The sequence below is a fragment of the Colias croceus genome, chromosome 10, assembly GCF_905220415.1.
Source record: "Colias croceus chromosome 10, ilColCroc2.1".
Taxonomy (NCBI): Eukaryota; Metazoa; Arthropoda; class Insecta; order Lepidoptera; family Pieridae; genus Colias; species Colias croceus.
Genome location: NC_059546.1, coordinates 45,123 through 71,870, shown reverse-complemented (window position 1 = coordinate 71,870; position 26,748 = coordinate 45,123). Strand labels below are relative to the sequence as shown.

The window sequence follows — 26,748 nt, the reverse complement described above, 5'->3', positions numbered from 1 at the left end:
GCTAGGCAAAACGCTATCTAATCATTTGCAGTTCGCACAAAAACCATTTCACTTTCGTAATCTACGCTTAATTTTAAATCACTATGTACAGAATCGGGCCGCGCTTCGAATTCGATAGAGAATCGAAAAGAATAGATCCGAATTCGACGTTCACTATATCGTCGGCGACGCGTCGACAGGAAGCGCGAGTCGAACACAATCGGTGCGGCGCGGGCGCCTACAGCAGCACGTCGAGGCGGCTGCCGCGGCGCACGAGGCGCACGCCGGCGCCGGGCTCGGCCCCCGGCCCGCCGCCCGCCGGCCCCGGCCCGCCGGCCAACGCGCCAGGCGCCGCGTGGAACGCGACCGTCACCAGCTGCTGCCCAAAGTTTGCCTCGAATCTGCGCATGGAAAAATTCAAACATTTATTCACTCCATCGGGCTTTTCAATCTAATTGAATATTTAGCACCGGGTCGGAGAGCGGTCTCCAGGGGCACCCACTCGGCGGCGATGTTGACGTGCGGCGGCGCGCCCACGGCGTTCTGCACGACGAGGAACAGCTTGGTGGCGAGCTCCAGCACGTGGCACGTGCGCAGCACCACGTCGCCGCGCCGCCGCCAGCCGCCCTCGCTCTGCGGCAACACGCGTGTCCTCGTTATACCCTATGCTAATTTTTGTTGGGCCCCGGAGGGAAACGTTCCTTTATTTTTAAAAAGAAATAGAACTGCATTTGAAGAATGAAATAACAAATTTTATTTTTTTTAATTTTTAGTTAGTTCGATTCCCGATCGAAGCAATGAATTTTCGAAAATCTTTAAATGCAGTTCTATTTATTTAAAAAATACCTAAAGGAACGTTTGCTTTCAGCAAATTATGCTATCTCCACTACTTTTTTTCCGAGGCCCATCTAAAATTCCCACATTGTATATCATCGATTAGATATACATGTCGTGGCCATATCGTAGATTTGCTCATTTCATGAAATGGCCAATTTAGTTTGGCCAGATCGTTAAATCGTCAACGTTTCACGATTTGGTCATCCACATTTGGCCAGATCGACGATCTGGCCAAACGTGGATGGCCATTTCACGAAATGCGACCATTTTTGTTTCTTTTTTAAAAATCGATTCGCTTCTGGCACTCGCCGGCCGCTGCCTCGGCACGCTCGCTTTGCTCGCTCGGCTCGTGCGTTGTTTATTAAAGTCTAACCTAACCTAACCTAACCTATATTTTATACGATCTGACCAAATGTCGATGACCAAATCGTGAAACGTTGACGATTTAACGATCTGATCAAACTATGTTGGCCATTTCATGAAATGAGCAAATCTACGATATGGCCACGACATACATACTTATAAGAGAAACGTCGAGATTAATAATATAATTTACCTATTAATATCCTACAAAATTAAGTATATAGATTCAAATTTAATTTTGGAAAAAATTACTTTTAAAATTCCGCGACCCATTTCACGTTCACAAGACATATTCCGACAAAACTACAAGTCCTACGGAAAAAAGTTCAATGGCAAAGTTGTAGGTAATTAAAAGTTCTACAACTTTTGTATTCACAATTTTTTCACATAACCTCAAAATTTAGGTGAAAAATTCAAAAAACCAAGTTTTTGGTCTTTTATTTTTATCTACTTCAAAAATTTTTTTTTCTACGAAATTTGGTGAACTTTTTTCCGTAGGACTTGTAGTTTTGTCGGAAATCGAGAGAAACCATTTTTTTCTCTTAAAAGCTCCTCCCTCCCACTTCCCGAACTCGGATTGACCGTAATTTATTTTTCCTTTTATTTTCATCATATTCCCCTCCTTTTCTAATGGGTTTCATCCGACTGCGATTTTTTTTTGTTTCAAAAATTATCTACTCTAGTCTATATAGTAAAAATACTTTCGTAATACCACAGAATAATAACTAGTACATAATATTACAATATTATTTACTACAGTAAGGCAACGCCTTTGATGTCGCGCGATGCCGCCGCCAGTGTAGGTACTTACGCTGCCACACGAAAATATGCTAGGGTTGCAACAAATGGGAAATAAAACAATTGTGATTATTAATATTATAATGTACTCATTTATTCATAATATTATGTACATTCAAAATAATTGCGATTTTTAAAATCTGATGGAATTATTTGTTCATAAATATATAATTTCACTAGCGGTCCGCCCCGGCTTCGCCCGTGGTACATATGAAAAATAGATGATGGCCGATTCTCAGACTTACCCGATATGCATAGAAAATTTCATGAGAATCGGTCCAGCCGTTTCGGAGGAGTATGGCAACGAAAACTGTGACACGAGAATTTTATTATAATTTCATATTTTATTGCACTGCTAAATATTTACGTAGACACTTTATTTTTGGATGTTCTTAATAGTCTATTATAACATTTAACTAAATAAAGCATACGCATTGGGATGAACAATCTGACAAGACAAGAATGAGAACAACATATACACAGCTTTGATTAAAATTCTACAGAAACAAATACAACCTATCTAAAATATCTTAATAACTTCTGGGATTTCAATGCCGATTTACATCCATACACAGAACAGTTTGTGCGCGCTATTATAGAATATGTAAGTATAATAAAATTATTACACAAAAAATACGACTACGTCGTCCTTTCGCGCTAAGTACTGCAAAGTGCAAACTAAGCGTGTTTGCAGTACGCGGCCCGCGTCGCCCGACCCCCCGCCACTTCCCCTTCGTTTCTCTGTGCAAGTACATTCGTCACCGTACTGTAGGAAATATTGTAATACTGTGATAGTAGCTAGCTACAGAAGCCTGTCTTCGCAATGGTTTTCAAAGAAATATGTACTGAATCTTATAAACAACTAGCTTTCCGCCCGCGGCTTCGCCCGCGTTTTCAGAGAAAACCCCGCATAGTTCCCTTTCCCGTGGGATTTCTGGGATAAAACCTATCCTATCTCTCAAGTTGGATCGAACTGCATATGGTGTGCGAATTTTATCATAATCGGTTTAGTGGTTTAGGAGTCCATTGAGGACAAACATTGTGACACGAGATTTATATATATTAAAGATATGATTTAATTTAGCTCGCGTTGCAGTCGAAGCATGTGTTTATTTACATACCTACAAATTTTATTTTGAGGGAATATAGGCCTTTATTCACGGGACAACGGTTCATAATAAGTTATATGTGGTTATACGTACATATTGAAAGAGACTAGGGTTGCTTATGTATGTGTAAAAATTGTTTTTTGTTTCCGACGAAACATCAAAATTCTTATGTGGATGTTTCTTAGCCGATTTTGATCAAATAGGAACATTATATTATCCAATCTAAATAGATTTTACCTGTCAGCGTCTTTAGGCAAACAAAAAAAGTTAAATTTCGATCATGATCACAGATTGTGGCCCTTGCGCAATGGCACTCGCATGTTTTTAATACCTACACACGGAGATACACAGGCTAATAAAATAATACGAGCTTGTTGTGCTTGTCTCACGAGGCGGGACTCGAACCCGCATCCTTTCGTGCCAAACCGGGGCGGATACCTGACCCATTCAGCCACTCGTGACCCGCCAGAGCGATCGAAATTATTCTATTCTTTCAGTTTTATGTGTCTAAGCCTAAGGGCTTAGACTCTAAGGGACACACCGCGCGCCATCTATTGAGATGATTTAACAACCATCCCAACCAATATGAAACACTTTTCAGTGAATACAATATTGTAACGATGGAACACGACCTTTTTTGTTGAATTTGATATTTTTGGTTTAATGGCATTCAAATTCTTTATAAATATAAATTTAAAATTTTTAAATAAATAATATTTTTTCTATTCTTTATAAATTTATATAATTAAGTTTATTATGTTTATGATTTTTGGCATACATTATAGTAATGTTGTATTGTAATTACTACAACTAGATAAAAAAAAGAACTATGGGTCTGTTAATATTATATATCGGTGGCGGCTGAATTTTAAAACTATGTGGGCTGGTTATATCCTCTACATTGGGCATCTTGGGTAACTTCAAGCATCAAAAGACATAAACGGAATCTAACACTCACAATCACTAATGAACTGAAATGAATACTTTGTATAGCGAATCTAAACTCAAACTAATATAGAGACTGATATAGACTCGAACAGACAAGTCCGCTCGGCACGAGCTCCAACACTTGAATGCCCGTCCGCTACCACGGCCATGTCCAAGTGCACTTCGTGAGTCATACGCTTGCGTTCGGTAATACCAGGGGGGGATCTCCGACATATATTTTGTTATGTGATTGTTTATTTATGTATGTAGGTATATGACCTTATGTTTCTAAAATAAATAAAATAAAGATATCGCTCACCCCGAACAGGCAGCCGGGCGCGTCCAGCGGCTCGCGCGCCGAGCACTGCGACAGGTCCTCCGTCGAGCTCTCCGCCGCGCCGCACTGCAACCGCACACACATATTGCGATTCTCTATTCATTCTTATACGAACCGATGTGAGCTCGAGAATTGAGTATTTGAATAAAAAAAAAATATTGATTTTTTTTATGTATTTTAAAACTTTATTATTAATAATATTGATATTTAATGCAAAAAAATTTTTTTTTCGTTAAAGATTACAAAATAAAGTACAGATGGAGCATGACAACCGCCCGTCGCCCTTGTCAAAGAAAATACGAAATCAAAAGCAAATACGTCGCTGCACCAGTGCTATAGCGCATATAGTGTCATGCAATACGTCAAAAAGGGTTTGCAATTTTAGTAAAAAATGTTGTCTTGTGATAATAAAACGCTGTAAAATTTGATCCCGAAAAAAAAAAAAAAAACATCGTTTCACAGGTTTTCTGTAGATTATTTGGCTGATTTATTTCTTTAATACGAATCATAATTTTACAGATATGAAGGAATACAAAATTTCAACGTATGTTGCCATTATTTTGAAAATAAATTTGCCATTTTTATTGGTAAAACGGTGAAATGGTTAAAAGATCTCCAGGGTAATGCTGTTGGATTTTTCGATCGTGAATGTGATTATTTGTATAGTGCACTAAAGGTTCATGATCATTATTAGATTATTTTAATAAGCATAATACATTATTTTGTTACTTTTTTATAGAATGAAAATAAAATGTCCCGTATTCTCGACTAAAAACAACCGCTATTCGCTATTAATTATATTATTATTAATTATTTTTGAAAAATAAAAAATAATATAATTATTATAGTTAATATTGAAACTTTTTTTATGTAATCTATTTAATTAAAAATTGGTTGCCTGTAAAGTCGGTATACGGGCGAAAGTTTTACGTGACAACGACTTTTTATGTCTGTCTCTCTCGCTCTTAGGCGGGCTAACCATGCCCGAGTGGAAGGGACGCGTGCCTCTCACTCGCTCTCATTGTGAGCGCATAACGTGAGCGGAGCGTAACGCAGTTTCTTGAAGTGTCACCCGGCAAACCAATTTATAAGACGTTGTCACGTCAAAAACTGAATTCAATTATTTTGTCCATAACTTAAGTAGGCAGGTAGGTACTTTATGTAATAAAATAATTTTTACAATATTATAAAAAAAATATCATTAACCCGAAATTATATTATATATTAAAATTAAAATTAAAACTTGACTGCTAATTTATGTATGTATATAGCCTTCGTCACTACCGCCACTAACATAATAATTCAGATGATTGCAATGAAACCTCACAACTCAAAATCGGTCCAACGGTTTATACTGCAGGGCGTGTCAAAGAAATATTACACATATATACATAAACTCGAAAAACATAACCCTCTTTTTTCCGTAGTCGGGCAAAAATTTGGGAAAATTTTCAATATCTGGTAACATTACACGCACACAGAAGCACCGTGTACGTACAGTGCAGCGGCGAAATGACAGCACACATAGCTTTATTGAAAATGACGATAAATCATTCGGTTTAGTTCGGCAACGCTCCATCTGTCTTTTATTTTGTAATCTAAGTTATAAGCAATTAAAAATTGATGAAATTTAAATTCAAATCACGTGACTACCAACGCGCCATGACTGGTCACTATAGTTGTGACGTCATAATGTTATAGCTATTAACTGCAGTACAGCGTTTACGGCTATTACACGTGACCAGCACTAGACAATTGAAAATTTATTGAAACTACTATATTGAAAATTTATTGCTAAAATACGATTTGTTACTTGGTTCCGAATTAGTTAGTTAGTTCCTAAAATAATATTCTTGGTGTTGATATATTTATGATCACCGATTTTTGTCAGGAGTTGCCTTTGTAGTATTCGTACATCATGGTATCACTTTTGAGGTTCGCCATTTTCAATATAAATTTAAATAATATAATTAACAATTAATATAATTAATATATAATTTAATAATGACAACAAAATTAAATAGATCAAAACACTGTATTTATTATTAACCCACTTAAAACCGACGGATATTGTTCAAATTTTGAACACTGATTATCAAGGTCCGACGACAATACAATAATATCATAAATTTATCCTTTTATCCTGATGAGGATCGCTATCAGTTTAAAACATATGTTTGTATGTAACCAATTCTCCTTTCGATTCGATTTAGACCCACTATAAACCGACGGATTTAATTTAAATTTTGTATACTTATAAAAACCCGTAACAATACAATAATTTATCTTATTATCCTGATAAGGATGGCCAAGATTAAAGATTTTCTTACGTAAAGTAACCGTCTTCTTTACACACGATTTCAACCCAATATTTGTGAAAAAAGCGTGGGATGGCCATGTAGAATGAAGATACCTATCTATTATACAATCAGCTCATGAAAAGCGCCCCACGCTTTTTCCACAAAAATACTATGTATTGGTGATTGATGCCTAGATTAAGAATTATTTTCTACTTTTTAGTTATAAGTATCTATCTTGAAAGCGTGTTTTTCAAACTATATTTATTTTTCTAACTACTACAATGAGTGAAAACTAACATTATGATGTCACACGCGCTCGGGTGACGCTTCGGGAGTTGTCGGCGTGTCTTCGGTACTGGATTCAAAGACTAATTTTTATTTTGATATAACTTTTGAATTATTGCAAAAAAAATAAAATAAAAACAGTTTTGTTTTAAAACTAATATATAATCTTTCCGTTTATCACAAAAAAAAAATTAATTCAAATACTCAATTACTTTCGTTCGGATTCATCATTCTAATTATTATTCTTTGAAAACATACAACCCGGCGACGGACAGACAGACGGGGTCCCGTTTCACCCTTTCCGGGAGGAACCCTAAAAACGGTTAAATAAAAAAGGTCACTGACCGCGCGCACGTGCACGACGAGCAGGTCGTCGGCGTAGGGCGACAGCGACAGGCGGTACACCGTGTGCGCGGGCACGCGGCGCTTGAGCCGCAGCGAGCGCGCCTCCAGCAGCAGCAGCGCGCCCGTGGACACCACGGCCAGCACGCGCGACGCGCCGCCGCCGCGCGCCACCTTGCCCACCACGTCCGCGAACACCACGTAGCGGTCCGCCGCGCCCGCGCCCAGCCCGCGCCGCCACGCGCCCGACGCGCGCAGCCGCACGTAGTCGCCCACGAACGGGTGCGCCACGCTGCGCGCGTACAGCGCCTTGCGCTCGCGGAACAGCACGCTCGCCGTGACCTTCTCGCGCATGCGGTTGCGCGCCGTCTGGTCGAACGCGCGCCGGTACAGCAGGCAGCGCCAGCGGTGGTGCAGGCGCCGCAGCAGCGCGTCCGTGCGCGCCAGCAGCCGCGCGGGCTCGGCCGGCGGCCACGCGGCGCACGCGGGCGAGCGGTGCCGCGCCGGCAGCCGCGCCCACAGCCCGCGCAGGTAGCGGCGCCGCGCCCACGTGGCCCACGCGCGCCACAGCACGGCGGCGGCGCGCGCGCGCCGGCCCGGCTCGCCGGCGGGCCCCCCGGCGGGCTGGCGGGCCGGCGGGCCGGCTGCGCGCGCGCGGCGGGCGCGCCAGGCCCGCGCGATGACGCGCTGCGCGGCGGCGCGGCGGCGGCGGCGGTGCGCGCGCCAGGCGCGCTGCGCGGCGGTCACGAGCTGCTCCACTCGCGCGTTCCGCAGCGCCTCCAGCTCCCACACCTGCCGCAGGCCTCTCGCGTTTCATTTCTCGATCATGTATAATGTCTCCGGTTCGGTGAGAATGTTATGTTCGTTCGAAAAACATAAGACAGAGTACGGAAAAAAATGATTTACAAAAAATATAAAAATAACTACGTTAAAAAAAACTACTTCAAAAACGGAAAATTAGAAAATAAAAAAGATTTGATATTAAACCTATGTAAAACATAATATGTATGTAGTAGTAGTTTTGATGTCATAATGCCCGGTTTACACGGGTTTAATAAGTGCTTAGTGCCTGGCACCGACTTACTTTGTAAATACCTAGCACAACAAAAAAATATTTAACAACATCAAATCTTTTTTATTTTTTACTTTTCCGTTTTTGAAGTCGGTTTTATTTAATAATTTTTAGTGTATTTTTCAACACGAATCAAACGAGCCTAAATTACTCGACAAAGTTGAATCAATTAATTTCCTATGGCCACCTTCCGATTCCATCATCAAATGAGCTCTATGTCATGATAATTTTTCATCGCTACCCATTTTACATACGTATACAAAATTTCAGCTCAATTGGTAACCGGGAAGTGAATCAAAGTTACTTGCAAGATTTTCAAATGGGCCTACCCGAAACAAATTTTTATGGGACCAATTCGAAACCATTCCGCATCAAACAAAAAAAGAATCACGCAAATCGGTTCAGAAACCTCGGCGTATCGGCTTCAAAAAATAGGAGGATTTAAAAAAAAATATACCGGCCGAATTGACCCCCCTCGACTCCTCCTATTTTTTGAAGTCAGTTAAAAATATGGACGTAAAGATTGAAACAAAAACGTGAATAAAACGTGTCGAAAATGTGGGAAAATCGTAATCGACATCGACACAGATGAATTATGAAGCAAAATGGGAGTTTTAAAAGATTCGGTCGAATTGAAAACCCCCCTATTTTTTTTTATTTGACTTCTATAAAAATTCTGTCGTAATCTGATAATTTAGTTTTATAGTACACAGTGGCGTGCCTAGAGTGTAAGGACTGGGCAAGCCCAAATTTTTCGAAGTGTTTGCTGGACCGTACCCTTTTCTTGAATTAGGTAGGTAGGTATACTGTGTGCGTTATGTTCGTTATAAAACTTATAAAAATACGTGAAAATCAAATCAAATCTTTTAAATATTCACGCGCGCCCGCAAACAGTTGAGTCAAACGTTTATCATTAAAATCGATAAATTACTTATATTAAACTGTATGACATTATATTATTTATAAAATTGTACAGATCATTTATATTCTAATTCCAAACGCCGATCTTTCTGAAGAAAAGATTTTATAAAATCGGAATAGAAAGTAGGTGATTGTTTTAGAATTCAATTACGGTAATTCAATTACCTAACAGCTCTTTTTTCTTGATAATTAAGAAAGGCGTTCTTGGCCTTGTGTATTTCTTAAAAATACGTGGTACCTTCTAGGGAAGCGCGTTCCATCTTAGACCACATCTCAGCTTAACATCAGGCGAGATTGTGGTCAAGCGCTTCCCTATTACCAATAAAAAAAAAAAAAAAAAAAAAGTAGGTACCTATGCGATGAGAAAGCACGCTCCGTGGAAGAACTACCTACTAGCAGGAAATCAGGAATCGTAACTACCAAATAAATGTGCAAGTTTCAACAGCTGGGGAAAGGCTTCTTCTAAGTTCTAAGCAATTCGTAAACATTACAACTAAAATTTCGTTTTAAATGTGACTTACTAGTTTGGGTAATGCACAAATCGGGAGTTGGACGTTGGTTTTGATGAAGAAATTAATTGTTGTTTTTCAGTAAATTTTAATGATTTTACCTTTCCCCCGCTGAGCACAAAGCAAACCATCACAATTTACAACACAATCTGCTGTCGCGAGTCGCGACACTCATTTTATATGAAAATTCGAAAAACTTAACCTAAATTACACCGGTGTAATCACCCGCTCAAACTATAATAACAATTATATTCACGACGTTCGTTCGCGCAATCGTAACTATCTTCACACTGTAAAGCCGGGCTTTTTTCGCTAACAAATTGCTATAGAATTCTATAGCTAGGTATGTAGCTACTTCATCATTTCATACGTTAGAAGAGATGAGCGAAAAGCCCGGCAAAAGCCCACGCGTGCAAGCGAGACAACTACATGTCGCTCAAGAACGACACCGCACTGTTTATAATCCATCCAATTTAGATTGTAATGTCAAAATAAAAGGTACGACCTTATTCTGATAGGAAGAAGGATGAAATTAAAAAGTTTACTCGAATTCGACATTGTTTTATGCTAGGCGTCATTATAATTGAGAGGTTTCATTGAACTTCCGAGAAAATTATGAATTGCTCATTGCGCACGAATATTCAAACGTGAATTTGGGTATTTTCCTGTCTCGTAGCGAATTTCTAAGGCAAGCCGGGCTTTTCGGCTTGTATGAACGTACTGCCACTGATAGTACATACAATATGTAAAAATGTTTAAAAAATTGGATATATAAAAATGTGTGCGTGTACTAGTAGGTACACACGTAAGAAGTGAAACTTCTTTATGACCTTATTTTTCACAAAATAATTTACTATAAGAAAAAGATGCCGCGTAACGGAAAAATGTCACGCGTAACGAAAAAATGTTACACTAAATTATTTTCCAACCCCGATAAAGAAGTTTCACTTCAAAAAATTACGCTCCGTGGAGTCCTGAACTAAACGAGGCCACGTCATAAAAGTATACAAAAAATTAATAGATTGTATAAATAAAGCAGTTATCGTAAAACGATCGCCTACTTTGCCTCAGTAACAGTATAAATGTGAGATCGCGATCGACTTTGAAGGCAGCATGTGATCACATAATATTCCGATTTCCGTACGAACAACAGAGAAGCACTGACCGTACGCGGGCTGCGGATGAAGACGCGCGTGCGGCCGTACGTGAACTCGGCGCTCGGGATGGGCAGCGCGCGCAGCAGCGCCCGCGCCGCGCGCACGGGCTCGTCGCGCGAGCCCGCCGGCCCGCCGGCCCCCGGCCCGCCCAGCACGCCGTAGCGCGCCAGCACGCCGCGCGCGCACAGCGACTCGCACCAGCCCGCGCGCCGCAGCAGCGCCATGTCCATGATCCTGCACAGAAGGGCGCGGTGTAGCGCGGGTGTGTGGGGGCGGGCGGGGCGGGGCGGGGCGCGGCGCGGCACTCACCCCTGCGAGCGGATCTGGTGGCGCAGCAGGTGCGCGTCGAAGCGGTAGGGGCGCAGCGCGGCGTCGGCGCGCAGGCAGCGCACGAGGCGCGGCGCGGGCGGCAGGCGGCGCACGAGCGCGCCCACGAGCGCGCGCTGCCGGCACGCCAGCGCGCTGGGCCGCCGCGGGGACCCGCCGCTGCACACGACACGCCCGCTCTCATTGCGCCCGAAGATATAATACGTGATAGGTGATAGGGCGTAGATGCGTTATGCGCGCTCACGAAATGGCAAAAACGAAAAATGCCCACTTGTGTGATGAGATTCTGCACAAACTATTCGATAAAGATTTCTAAAAGTCATGGGATCACTTATCACCTGTAAGTATTACTGTATCACTATTGTCATTATCCGAAAGCGACAAAAAATGCTACAACTGACGAGTGCGACAGAGACAATAAAATGTCTGTCAAATACATATATGTATGTTTATTTTTTTCGTATACAAACTAGCGTGCTGTCTCTTTATCGGTCTTCAAATGCTATACGTTGACATTATTGTACTACATTTTCTATATGTGCGTTACCGGGGCTTGCCGGGGCCATGATTTTGCGAACTATTACTTATATGTAACGCATCTACGCCTTTTATATTATATCGTTGGTAGCGCCTATACTCGAAAAACGATTCAACCTATCTACTGTTGACGTTCCAGCTCTTGTTAATCTATATTAGCATCGTGTGTTTGATCATTTATAATCTTTTTATTTCAAATAAAGCGCAGTCAGGGAATTTAGTATACAGTGAGTGACAACAGTCTGCATGGAGTGTTTCATCGAATAAGTTTGCACATTTAATGCAGAAAGTCGATTCTCCGATGTAAACCTCGTATTGTCAGTCTTTTTATACGAGCAACCTCTGGGTTAATTATACGCGTAGGACCATGAACATTCTAAGAGTTCAATATAACAATGCTTTTAGGATGTTTATGGGCCTGCCGCGTTACTGTAGTGCTTCCTTAATGTTTGCATTATATAGAGTAAATGACTTTTATGCAATTATGAGAAAAAAGATTTTTTCTATTAGAGACCGTATACGTAAAAATTCAAATATTGTGTTAAAGGTGTTAAATTATTCGGATAATATCATTAGTAAGCATTGGATATGTAAATTAAGCTGTAGTAATAAACGTATGTAGGTAATAGGTAATTGTAATACTAACACTAGGATAAGATTTTACTAACACTTTATGGGCTATGTGGCCTGAATTAAATGAATTTTATTATTATTATTATGTATCTCAGTTCCATAATACACGGGTACCATCATAGGGAAAGTACCCGGTCCTTTGGAAGGCTTACGTGGGGACACGGATCCAACACGCAGAGGCCCTTTTGAGAACTTTACTGTGTTGTGGGACACCAGCCGCAGCCTGCCCATGACTGCACTATAGAGATACAGCCCTGGGCAGTCCGCGGCCGATGTAGGACTATTGCAAGATAAGGAAACAAAATAAACTGGGCTATGGAATGGGATGTTAATGGACCGGAATTAAGGACTATGGAAGACTATGGCACCTGCCTTTCTACTAAGATATAGCAAAAAATTGTTGGCAGGTGGTGACTCGCCCTCTCACTGTATGGGCCCCCGAAATAAGTCGCTGCAATAGTGCGACAAGGGGGCAACATATTGTGAGCAGCTAAGGGTGGAGAGGCGTCCCTGGACTTTAAACTCCGATCACGCGCTCCCTGAGGGTCCAGCATCACGTGCCCACTCGCCACTTACGATTCGCATCCACCCTTCGAGCTAAAAGCTCTCGCGACTCCACTCTGGCCGGCCGGTTAAGGCAAGCCAGAGGTGGGGATCCTGTCCTCGTCAGGCTTCACTCCGACCGGCCGGTGAAGGCAAGCCGGAGATGAAGACAGGGGCCTCCCCCGGGAGCGCTCGGTTCCCGCGGGGTCGCTACTCCCCGACACCCCGCCACAAGGTGTCCTGCGGGTTGACTGACTGCACGGGTGGAATATCTATTGTCACGTAAACAATAGATATTCCAACCGTGGGCGATGGGGTCGTCACATCCCTACGCCCTTATTATTATTATTATTAAAGGCTGATTAAAAAGAGCTGGAACGTCAACACATTTCCACATTGCACATTTTTTTATTTTATTCATAAAAGGTACCTTAGAGCTGTTGGTAAGATAAATTATACTAATTACATATAAAACCGCCAATTACAAGGCACACCGATAATAGTAAAATTGTGTGACAAAAACGGTAAACTACAAAGGTACAATAATTATTTTCTTTTACTGTTACAAAAATACAATTATTCTTACGCAAAACATAAATGAATTAAATGCGACTTCTCGTGAACAAGCATAACATTAAAGTTGAGAAAAACAGAAAATAAAATTGAGCCTGTTAACGTGACTGTGTGAGTGAATGAGTGGATGTGTAAATGAGTGTGTGTGTTTGGGTCTGCATGTGTGTGTGTTACTTATTTAAGTTATTGATAATCTGAAGAATTGCACTTTTAAATCTAGGACACATGTGTAGTGTCTGTGAAGACGCGCGCGGCGTGGCGGTGAAAGGTGGGAACGGCAGTTTGAATTGATGTGAATGAAATTTACGGAAGGAAGTGGTTGCTAAGGAACGGTTCATAAAATACGTTCGCATACAAGTGGGGGGGACGAGGAGTCTGGCCGAGTGCGACAAGGGAGGACGGGTCTACGTCGTGTTCAAACGACGTCATTATACTATCGCGTATTACCTACTCTAAATACGTGCGAGCAAGCGAGTCTATATCTCTACATAGTACAGGGCAGAAGGTCGAACCCGGCGGGGGCGTGCGGCGCGTGCGGCACGTGCGGCACGTGCGGCGCGGCGAACAGCGCGGCCAGCAGCGGCTCGCGCGCGGCGCCCAGCGCGGCGGCGCAGCGCCGGCACAGCGCGTCGCGGTTCTTGGCCACGATGCCGCGCGCGCTGTACACCACGGGCCCGCCGAAGTGCAGCACCTGGAAGCGGTCGGGCGGCAGCACCAGCAGGCGCGGGTGGCGGCGCCGCGCCAGGCGCGCCAGGAACGCGGCGTCGGGCGCCGCCCGCAGCGCGGCCTCGCGCAGCGCGCCCAGCACGCTGTCCGCGCCCGCGTCCAGCAGCTCGGCCGCGCTCTCGTGCTCCGCGTACGGCAGCGGCGTCCACGCGAGCCCCTGCGGACCCACAGCTGCAGCGCCTGCCGCCTCGGGGCGCGAAGGGACCGGGACTCGCGGTCCCTTCGCGCCTACCGATCGGTGCGTCCGAACTGATCCAGTTTTCGAATAAAAAAGAATCATCGAAATCGGTCAACCGTCGAATCACCCGGGCGAAAGTCGTCTTAAACTAACACAAAAAAATACAATCCAATTGAGAACCACCTGCTATACATATTTTTAAAGTCGGTCGAAAATACACTTAGATAATCGCGAGATCGAACGCGAGAGCGGCCGCAGTATAGTTTCTAAATCGACTCAAAGAAGCGGCGGGAAAAGCTCTCGATATAGCAAATCTAAAATCCTCGCCCTGTCCCCGTTATAATCCGAAATTGGAAAGCGACGGTCGCACCTCGCGCGCGTACTCCTCCTGCTCGCGGCGCAGCGTGAGCGCGGTGACGGCGGCCTGCACGCGCTCGGCCGCGTAGTTGATGAGCAGCCGCTCCAGCCCGTTGTGCGCCAGCGACTCCAGCCCGTACACGTCCAGGATGCCGAGCGCGCGCCGCCCCGCGCCGCCGCGCGCCGCCAGCGCCGCGTTCACCGCGCCCACGAGCCAGTTGAACAGGCGCGAGTACAGCGCGCACAGCAGGCGGTCGCGCAGCGCGCCGGCCCACTCCGCGCCCGCGCCGCCCTCCGCGCCGTGCTCCGACCCGCACTCCTCCTCCGCGCCGCACTCCTCTGCCCACGGGTTACGACACTTTTTAAAATCATTTTAAGTATAGGTAGTTTCAAAAGGGACGACACGAAATTATAAAACGAGCGACTAAAAAACTTAATGACCGACGATCGCATACCGTTCGAGTGACTAGAGCGGTATGAATCAGAGGGAGCGAGAGAACGTTAACTTCCGACGGTAAAGAACGAAGAGAAAGAGAAGAAATGTGTTGCGAGTATCGTGTTCGGTGTGCAGAGTATATTTAGCGGCGACGTTGGACCGGACCGACCCGTACCGTGCGGCGAGGGCTCGGCGCGCGGCTCGGCGAGCGGCTCGGCGAGCGGCGCGGCGCCCAGCGCCAGCGCCAGCACGTCCGCCTCCACGCCCACCAGCGCGCACGCCTCGCGCATCTCTGCACACAAAATTTATTTTTATTATTTTACAAAATAATACATGTCGCCCATTTTTATAAAGTACTCGTAAGTAGTACGGTGTATTTCATTAATATAATTTATATTGCATTTTTATATCGTGATCCAAGCGTTTTGTACGCTTAGTGATATTGAACACTAGCCGTGCCGGTTTCACCCGCGGTCGAACCCAGAATAGAGAACGTTTCCAACGAGCGAGTCAGGTCTATTAAATGAGCGCACGCACCGTACTCGTGCACCAGGCGCGTGCCGATGGAGCCGTCGATGTGGTGGTGCGGCTCGAACTGCACGTTGCCCAGCTTCAGCAGGAAGGCCAGCACGCGCAGCACGGCGCCGCACTCGGCCGCGCTGAAGCCCAGCGCGTTCATCGCCGCCTGCAACAAAGAGAATACAAATACTACGTAAGAAGAGACAGGACTTCCATAGATAAAAATAAACTTCAGAAACGTCAAAACAAGGCTAGGTTAGAATAGCCAACATCACAACTTCTAGTGTCTGACAGAGCTACCAACATAATAATAAGTGCATAATGTAGGTAATACCCTCGATGTCGATAATAATTTTACTTGCACTTTGGTTATAGAAATTTGTTATTGTCGTTTAATTATATGTGAAATAAAAGAAACGCGTACAAACAACCATTTATTTATTTATTCCTTATAAATACCCATCAGTTCATATAATCATAATTAACAGGAATCACTGTCTTTGAAATGCTTTCCACTCACTGATGTAGCTTATGATGTAGTTTTTCAATGGATAAAGCAAGATCCTCTTTTCCTGTCATTTTCACCTGAAAATGAAATGTCGACACCTGTCTTTACACCTGAAAATGAAATGTCGACAATGTTGAATTATTCCGTGTCCCTACACTGTTTCCCCGATTCAAAATTATAACAACTTATCTGATAAAAAGAAATATAAGTTTTATGAATGAAAATACAAAGATAACGCTGTTGCATAAAGAAATTTCTACTTACCGCAGTTCATCAAGAGGAAATCTAGCCATAAAATAGCGTTTTATGCCGTCTTTACGCTCAGAGGCGGCTCGTCCTCAGGAGCGCTGGTGCAGTATAAATAATTATAATAAAGTTATACCTGCTCAATATTTAAAATCTATCGTAAAAAACTCCAATACTAATATCAATAAAATAAGTAACTTTCCACATTACAAATAAAATACATCATTACATACACTCTTGTTCATTTCATAAGTAACGCGCGAAACGGAGCTTACGGAGCGCTCTCGATTGCGCTCCTATGAAACAACATTCAGTACATTGCCTACATACGAAATCCAATAAGAGTGAAAGAGAAATTTCGCCACAGTCCTGCGCGTGAAACAAAAGATTTACTATGGAAAAATAGCCATTTTCGGAGCGCCGCTCTCAAGCGACGTTGCGCATCGCATGACAGCAGCAGCAATTGCGCGCGACGTTGCCACTCCTATATTATAAACAAACACTATGAATATTGAATAAGCTCGCGCATGCAAATTCAGGGATTTTCTAATTTTGCTAAATAATAATTGAATACGTTTTGAAATATGTACTTTATAATTTTTAGTGTTTATATACTTAGACATTTATAATGTGGTGCTCATTTTTTTTGTAATAAATTATCCTGCTAACGCTATTGTATTTTCGTTGTTTTGTTTCTGTTTACGCTCCGATCTCAAAGCACATATTTCATATTTTCTGTACGTCATTCTTAGCAACAAACGGTCCAGAATATCACAAACTGCACAAAAAGCTTTTAAACACTTATTTATTCAGTTTCGCGTTGAGCGGCTACTGCACAATACGTGCCTGCGTCCGTACGTAACTTCAAATTAAATAAAAATAAATCATAGTGAATTATTATACTTTTATATTACGATCATTAGTAAGTCAGTGAAAATTGCTATCGTGTGGAGATATTAAATTGTGTATATGTGAAATAATCGAATAGATATACGCTTGCAAAGAAAAAAACGGTTATAATAAATTTAAAACTTACCGTAATCAGAACAAACAAGTGCGATTCATGACTCACCGTTCGCCGGCCGTCCACGCGTTAAACCGGTCCTGCGCTTACACACTACGCAGTTTACTGACTGTGCTACAAGAAAAAAAGATATATATATATATATATATATATTTTAAATTAATAAATTTTATCCATACAAATGACGCCAAATCCTACCTGTGCTGCTTGCATGACTCCAGTGACCGATGACAATCGCTTATCATGCTCAAACAAAAATTGTAAGAAAATATTCCACATCCCTTGCATTGGAAATAATTGTCCTGTCGGAGATGATAATTTTATTCATTGGATCTGTCCAGAATGCCAGGCACTTAGTAAGAAAGGTGGAGATAATTCTACTACCCCAGCACGGGCCAACACGCTTGTAGAAAATAGTCGCAAACGAAAAAAAGTGGAACATCTTAACAGCCCGATTACCCAGGCATCCAATGAAATTTCCAATTCCTCATCCGACGTGCAAGTTCTAACAGAAGAAATTCGCCTTCTTCGTGAGATTGTGTTGAATTTTAAGAGCGACTTGGCAAGTTTTGTCTCCTCTCTTGCTCTTTGTGAAAGGAATCTGGAAGAAATAAAAGCTGTTCATGCCACAAAAATACAAGAGCTTGAAGAAAGACAACGTGAAAATGCTGAACTTAAATCTACAATTATTTCTTTACGCCAAGAGCTTGATTTTCGTTCACAAGCATTCTTAATAAATGAAGTGGAAGTAATAGGCATAGAGGAGGAATCATCTGAAAACCCCATTCACTTAGCTATGACGACGGCCAACAAAATAGGATTAAATATCACGGAAACCGATCTTGACAACGTTACTAGAGCAGGTCCACGCCAACACGTTAAAGACTCGAATTGTGATTCCAGTAATGTAGCTCAGCCTCGTCCATTAATAATCCGCTTCACTCGCAAAATCGTTCGCGATTTGTTCCTAAAAGCTGGAAGATCACGTCGAACGTTGCATAGTAAGGACATTGTAGGACATGGACCGGAGCGAAAAGTCTACGTAAACGAGCGTCTCACGCGTGAAAAAAGGCAATTATTTCGAGACACCAGAAGGGCAGCTACCGATGCAAACTTTAAATACTGCTGGACTAGAAATGGCTCCATTTATATTCGTAAACGTACTGGGTGTCCTGCAATCAAAATCCAGTCTAACAGCGATTTGCTTCGTATGCCTTTTCATTCTGGTGACTAGTAGTATAATAATTGTTCCAGTCAACTATCATAAAGCTATTTTTTGTATTAATTTGTGTACCTTGCTACTTATCTATTTAATGGGGTTATGTATGTCTATTATAATTGTTGTGTATACTTCAAAATGGCTTATTATTATTAAGAGTTCGCTTGTTTATTATTATATACTTTTTTTTGTACTGCTTAAATTGATTACAATTGCACTGCTTTTCAAAGTCTGCTTTGATACCTTACCAGATCTTATGTTTTTCCGATGCTGCTTCAGTCTTAACACTTTCCTATGGCCCTCTTAGAGGTAATTGGTGATATTGACAATTCCCATAGCATAGTATGTCATAATATAATCGCTCCTGAACAGTCCTCTCAAATTCTCAACAAATATAATGTTCGAATTTTATGCAGTAACATCAGAAGTTTAAATAAAAATTTCCTCCCTTTCCAGGTTAGTTTAAAGAGATTCTCTATCAGTTTTGATGTAATTGTATTTACTGAATGTTGGCTTCCACTTGCATCTATCATCCCTCAAATAGATGGTTACACCTCGTACTGCACAACAAACCATAAAACTAAGGCTGGCGGCGTTGTGGTGTATATCAGAGATAGTTGGATGGTAACAGTTACCGAACTATCTGTAGAGGAATCTGAATGTTTATCTATAGAAATACCTGATAGGAATACTCATCTCATCGCTATATATCGTTCTCCCTCTCTTAACCCTAAACCTTTTCTTGAGTCTATTTCCGAGGTTTTAAAAGACGTAAAGGGTTTTACTTGTAAAATACTAACAGGGGACATAAATATTGATATATTAGATACTTCCAGGACCACCGATTTAACATCTGAATATATCTCTCGTTTGACTGAATTAGGTTACCTCAGTGCAATCAATATGCCGACCCATAACAAAACATGTTTGGATCATTTCTTCGTACAAACAGAGTACTCTGGAGAATCGTTTGTCTGTTCTTCTGACGTAACTGATCATGACCTCATAATTCTTGGGATCTTAACCTCCCACAAGAATTCTGCTAAACACAGAAGACTCAGGCAAAAGATAGACGTCGAAGGCATTATTCAAGATCTTAAGGAATTAACTTGGAGTGAAATCCTAAATTCCGATTGTGTAACAGAAGCAACTAATATGTTTATGACTACCATTACTAACTCTGTAAAAAAGCACACTAAAACTTCTTGCATTAGTAGACGTAAAAATAACTTGCAAAACTGGATGACACCTGGACTTATACGCTGCAGTAGAACTAAGGATAAGCTCCACTCTCTTTCTAGACTAGACCCCAATAACGAAGAGAAAAGATTAGTTTTCACGAGATACAGAAACTTTTATATTACCTTGTTGCGTCGGCTGAAGGATGCTTATGATTCGAAGATTCTTCTTGAAGCTGAAAATAAACCTCGAACATTTTGGAAAACAATTAAAACCGTGACTGGCTACGACAAGAAAAGAAAGGATTCTGAAGAACTGCTTAACCTTGAACGTAATCCGATGCACTCGCTTAACACCTGTAACCAGTACTTTTCATCAATAGGCCAAAAATTGGCTAGCGCTACGTTAAATGAAACCAATGAATCGGAGATGTCTCTGGCTTCTAAAGTAACCTTAAAAAGCACACCTGTAAACTCTTTCTTCATTGAACCAACTGATTGTCACGAAATCCATTGTATCATTAAATCACTTAGTAACAGTAGCAGTCCAGGATATGATGGTATGAATAATAGACTAATTAAATCAATTGCACTTTACATTCTCGAGCCTCTAACAGCTATAATTAATTTAAGTATCGCAAAGGGAGTATTCCCCGAACCATGGAAAACCGCTATAATTACCCCCATCCATAAAGAAGGTAGTCGTAGCGATCCATGTAACTATAGACCCATATCGTTGCTGTCAACTTTCTCAAAAATATTAGAACGGTGTATTAGTAAAAGACTGATCAAATACTTAGAGTCCAACAAACTATTGGCAGATGTCCAGTTTGGTTTCCGAAAAGCTAAATCAACGGAAGATGCTGTTAGCCACCTGATAAACCTAGTCTCCTCTCACTTGGACAAGGGTAGAGCTTGCACGGGTGTTTTCCTTGATCTCAAAAAGGCGTTCGACACGGTATCTATACCAATTTTGCTTCGGAAACTAGAATGTATGGGAATAAGAGGTTGTGCTTTGGATTGGTTTCAAAGTTATCTTACAAACAGAACTCAACAACTTAAAGTAGAATCTTTTCTTAGTAAGCCGGAACACGTATCTTTCGGTGTCCCGCAAGGGAGCATTCTTGGGCCGACTCTTTTTCTCATATACATCAATGACCTAATTTCATTGTCCCTTGATCAGGCTGATATGATTTGTTACGCAGATGACACGGCCTTGGTCTTCCATGGCTCCACTTGGAAGAATTGTATAACGGCCGCTGAGCATGGTCTTTCGCAAGTAGCAACATGGCTACATAACAACCTCCTCACTTTAAATACTCAAAAAACTAAATTTTTAAGGTTTCACAAAACTGCTAGATCAGCGCCCAAAGATAACACCCCTCTTTTTATACATACTTGTTCAATGAGTAGCTCCGTTGATGGCATGAGACTTTGTTCTTGTGTCTCAATCAATGGATCTCATGACACAAGATACTTGGGTGTCTTGATTGATGAACGTCTGTCCTTTCGACCACATATAAACGTAACTGCTGAACGTACAAGAAAACTAATATACATCATGAAGAACCTTCGGAATAAAGTTACTTTGGATATTCTGATGAGGATTTACAAAGTATTATGCCAACCTATTATAACTTACTGCGTATCGATCTGGGGTTCAGCTCCAACCTCTGCTCTTATAAGACTCGAAAGAGCTCAGAGATCGGTACTTAAAGTCATGTTAAAAAAGCCCTTTCGTTTCCCAACCTCGTCACTCTATTCTGAATCTAAAGTTCTAAGTGTTAGACGCCTTTTCATTCTGCATTCAGTCCTTAGGATATATAAAACAGCTTCATCTAATCAACCATACTCAAATAACAGACGAAATAACCTACAACTTCCTAGATTAAATACCTCTTTTGCAAAACGTGCACCGAATTATATGTGGCCACTTTTATACAATAAAATCAAGAGACACGTGGACCTCTCTAAAAGTAGTTACATTACTAAAGACATGCTAACGAAATTGCTGCTCTCCTGGGACTATGATAAGACTGAGCAATTTGTACGACTTCAACTCTTTTGAATTATACTAGTTACGCGACGCTTGATAGGCCAGTGCTGTTGTGTTCAATAAGTATGTGACAGGCTTTTTGAGTAGGTATTGTTGTTAATTTAATTTGACATATTTTTTTTTTTCGTTCTATTTCTTTTATTTTTAATTTAATTTAAACGAATTTAATGAATTAAAATAATATTTTTATTTAATACTTGAATACTAATTTAAATGTTAACCACATAATCTATGCCGCTCTGTTATAAATTATATTATATATTGTTAATCGTTTTTTGGTCCCGCAGGACAGGCTTCGCCTAGTGCGGGAACCAATGAGTCTCATAATTATATTAATATCAAATTATTTAATTAATTAATATTGTGAAATACACCATATTGTAATAATCCTGTCTTGTTAAATAAAGGAATTATTTATTTATTTATTTTATTTATTTCCCACCTTGGTGAAGGCGAAGTGGTCGCGGTCGGCGTGCGGGTCGCGCGGGCCGGGCGGCGCGGGCGGCGGCGCGCGGCGCGGCGACGCGCCCGCCTCGCCCGCCGCGCCCGCCGCGCCCGCCGCGCGCCCCACCAGCACGCGGTACGTCTCCCACGACCGCTGCAGCTTCAGCCGCTCTGCGAAACTCATGCGTTATCCTTATCCTCTACGAAGGTCTCGATATAAATACAATTTTCCGTGCACTATATTTTTTTTTCTTATATAATCTATTCGAATTAAAATCTATACTAATATAGCTGAAGTTTGTTTGTTTTGTTTGAACGCGCTAATCTCAGGAACTACTGGTCGATTTGAAAAATTCTTTCGGTGTTAGATAACCCATTCATCGAGGAAGGCTATAGGTATAGGCGCATATCATTACGCTAAGATCAACAGGAGCGGAGCCACGCGGGTGAAACCGCGGAACGCAGCTGCCAGCTAGTCTAATATCCAATTCTAATCTTATATATATTACTAGCGGTCCGCCCCGGCTTCGCCCGTGGTACCTACATATTAACGTTTTCTCTACATAAGAACCATCCTCGTACTTCAAGGAATACCTATACATAATAAAAAAAGAATTAAAGAAATCGGTTCAGCTGCTCTAAAGTTATGCGCTTACCAACACATTTTGGGATTCATTTTTATATTATAGATAAAGGCGAAAGTTTGTATGGATGTATGGATGTTTGTTAATCTTTCACGTAAAAACTACTGAACCGATTACAATGAAATTTAGCACACATAGTGGGTAACTTGGATTAACACATAGGATAGTTTTTATCCCGGAAATCCCACGGGAACGGGAACTATGCGGGTTTTCCTTTGCAAACACGGGCGAAGCCGCGGGCGGAAATCTAGTCTAGTTAGAAATAAAAATAACAATATCAATATATGAATTAAAATCCACGTTAACGTTTTAATATGAATCGCGGAGGGCTCGAAGCCGGGGCACTCACTGAGCAGATGCGCGTCGGCGCCGGCGAGCAGCTGGTACAGCACGTGGAAGTTGCGCTCGCCCTCCGCCACGTGCGCCACGCGCTCCTGCAACAGAGAAACAGACGCGTGTGAGCGGACCCGCCCCCCCTCGGCCGCCCGCAGGCTGCGCCCGGCGGCTCCGCGATGTAGACCTCACGGTCTGTTATAGGGTACTCACCTTTTCCAAAAGGTCTGCATGTTGAAAAAGATACGATATGTTATTACTTTATTCCGTTTCATGCGTATGAATAAATTTTAATATACTCACAGTGCGTCAGATGTCCGCCGACGGGTTCGCCTTTGAAATCGAACTCTATGTCTAATAACTTGCCCTGAAATATATATTCGCAGTGTATATAAATTATTTTAAAAAATCGCTCCTCATTTATACTATTAAAGGTAGGTTAGGTAAATAGAAACGGTTTAACTTTTGCAAGTTTCAAATTAATTAAAAAACGATTTCGACATTATCGAAAGCGAGTCACACTGTTCCCTCGAGAACTCGTAAAGGCAGAATATTTTGATCTTAAGTAATTCAATAAACTTTTATATGTTTTTCTAATAGACATTAGAAAGGGGAGGTAGAAAGGGTGTGAGCTCACGAAGCGGCTGGCGTTGTGGTTGCGCGCCGTGGCGGCGTTGCCGAAGGCCTCGAGCAGCGTGCCCGCGGCCGCCAGCGCGCCGCCCCCCGCCCCGCCCGCCCCGCCGCCCGCCACCACCGCGCACTGCAGGCACACGCGCGCCGCCTCCGTCTTGCCCGACCCGCTCTCGCCTGCAGACACGACCCACGTTTCGAGATACGCCCCAATGTGGCCACACGTCACACTTTGACTTTCCTCGTGTGAGAGTTTGTGTGGTAGAGTGCTGGTTTTGAAGTTCGAATGTGTGGTGACCTATCTACACTTTTTCACTAATAATATCATTGTCACACGCGCTCATCTCACCGTTTAAATGTCGACGCTACGACTTCGAGCTCCTGAATTATTACACAGCATGAAAGCTAACCTATGCTTACGCATAATTTTTTGCGACCCTATAACATTTTTGTATTTAATTTCAGGTATGATGTAAATGTCGACTGGCAAACTCAGAGATTATATTTAAGTTTTAATTTATTTCAATCATATAATGACAATGTGGACATTAATGAAAGGAATTATATAACTTTACTAGTGGTCCGCCCCGGCTTCGCCCGTGGTACCTACATGTTTAAACTATCCTATCTCTCAAGTTGGATCGAACTGCACATGGTGTGCGAATTTTATTATAATCGGTTAAGTGGTTTAGGAGTCCATTGAGGACAAACATTGTGACACGAGATTTATATATATTAAGATGAGAGATTTCTAGCCTTCCAGGTTGCAGACTACATATTCGCTTACTTAAGTACATAAGTTTACTCACCTGTTATGACTATACACTGGTTCTCATTGCGATCTCGGACCCAGCGGTATGCCGTGGCAGTTATTGCGTACCTACCGATATAAACTCAGTATAAGGTTTTTTGATTTTTTTTTTTTTAAATTTTAAATCGTTAAACGCAATTTACCTTTCATACTACGGATCCTTCATTTTTAATTAAATTCTGGTAATACAATTATAGTAGGGTAGAGGTATGACAAAACTTACAGATGCGGAGGTAACAAGTAAGGCGGACGCGCTAGGTACGTGCGCACGAGCTCGGCGGAGTACAGCGGCAGCGGCCGGCACGGGTTCACCGACACCAGCGCGTTACCCACATATGTCTGCAACCAACCAACATTGCCATGTCACCCCCGATTACCTGATTTGGTCACTGTTAGTCAATAAATCTGATTGAATTCAATTATACTAATTTCTAATTTATGTATATGGAAATTTAATTGTAAGGTTTTTAGAAACCCTTTTTAGAACTATAAGCAAAATATATATACAACAGTAATATATTTTGCATATAGTAATAAATCTTAAACATACAATATTTGATATTTGATGAAACCAAAACCATCTTTTTAAGCTCTTATTTACCTGAATGTGACAGAACAAGGTTAATGTTTTATTCTTTCAATATTTAAGTGATGAACTAGTTTATTCTGTCTTTACCTTTAACTTCTGAGTAATGAAAGACTTTAGTATGAGTGCCAACTTTCAACTAATCGTAATATAAGTCTAGCAATTTCTCAGCACATAGGCAAAAATGAAAAAAAAAACATAGTCCTAATAGTTACAAATGATCCTATTAGGACTATGTTTTTTTTGTAAGCACATTAGAAGTTAAGATGTTACTCAAAAAAATTCTTAGGTTAAAAAAATGTCACAACTGATATTAAACATGTATCCCATTTATAAAGAAGTAGGGTCGCAAGGATTCACCCAGATAAATGAGTTTTTCCTTTTAATGTTCCTGTGAAAAAATCAATACATATAAAGGGAAGTCTATGCCCCATGCATGAAATTACATTAACTTATTAATAATAACTAATAAGATATAAGATTACCACCATTTATGCTACTCCAATTTTTGATAGTTTAGAGTAATGCTGTTTTAGTTAATAATTAATTATTATCAATATAAAAAACAAAAATTGTGTTATAAGGCTTATAACAATTAATGTCAAGCGTCAATTAATGACATTAGACCAGGTCAAGCGCTTCCCTATTACCAATAAAAAAAAAACTAAATTAATGAAAAGTTGAAGATGCTATATTAGGTACTGACATATATGATGTCCCTTTTATAGCGGACATGCAGGTTGTGCAGGAAAGAGTCCTCGGTGAGTGGTGCCAGCAGCACGGCGTCAGCGAGGCCAGCGGACGCCGCCTCGGGCTCCGCCATGGCCCCGCGCCCCTTCTCACCGTGTACACTCAATAAGCTTTTGCATCATTCGTAGCATTTTTCTAACTTGTGATACTGAAATTAAATAAATCAAGCAAATTCCGATATATTGTACAATTATTAACTAATAAAATACGTATGTAGGTATAAATTTAACTCAAATCGATCAATAATAATTATTTTTAACAGTCCTATTATCTGAAATTGATATTTCATTTCGTCTTTTTTTTTATTTTTATTTTATAAGCTAAATAAATCTTGTTACAGCCCCACTAGAGCCTATGACCTATTCTCAGTACAGCAGGAATTTGTGTTTTATTTGCGGTCCCAAATATTCTATAAGCTTACCTTTTCATAAAAATATGTTTTAGTAATTGAAGTGTTTCTGTATAAAGGTAAACTTCAATATCATTGCATTATATTTTCATATCGCAGGTTGTATCAGTCAATAGGTATTCAATTTCAATCAGTATATTATAAT

General features: G+C 41.4%; 1 protein-coding gene across 1 annotated transcript; it reads right to left on the bottom strand.

Annotated features, from left to right (window-relative positions):
- Positions 1–86: 86 nt before the first annotated feature.
- LOC123694838 (unconventional myosin-Ia-like) lies at positions 87–26,748 on the bottom strand. Its single transcript, XM_045640430.1, has 19 exons — positions 26,616–26,748; positions 26,151–26,342; positions 25,082–25,197; positions 24,857–24,927; positions 24,055–24,224; positions 23,721–23,784; positions 23,631–23,644; positions 23,434–23,518; positions 22,439–22,611; positions 15,784–15,931; positions 15,422–15,538; positions 14,824–15,149; positions 14,107–14,432; positions 11,246–11,422; positions 10,945–11,170; positions 7,281–8,069; positions 4,333–4,416; positions 482–612; positions 87–380 (listed from the first exon to the last, which is right to left on the bottom strand). Exons 2-19 carry the CDS (start codon positions 26,265–26,267, stop codon positions 218–220), a joined length of 3,297 nt encoding a protein of 1,098 aa, XP_045496386.1. The 5' UTR covers positions 26,268–26,342; positions 26,616–26,748; the 3' UTR covers positions 87–217.

What these genes read in the sequence shown, in the direction of transcription:
- LOC123694838 (XM_045640430.1), bottom strand. Translation starts at nt 26,267, where the DNA reads ATGGCGGAGCCCGAGGCGGCGTCCGCTGGCCTCGCTGACGCCGTGCTG. An exon ending in TACTTGTTACCTCCGCATCT is followed by an intron (nt 24,928 to 25,081) that starts GTAAGTTTTGTC and finishes TTATATCGGTAG; the next exon opens with GTACGCAATAACTGCCACGG. An exon ending in TCATCCGCAGCCCGCGTACG is followed by an intron (nt 8,070 to 10,944) that starts GTCAGTGCTTCT and finishes GGCCTGCGGCAG; the next exon opens with GTGTGGGAGCTGGAGGCGCT.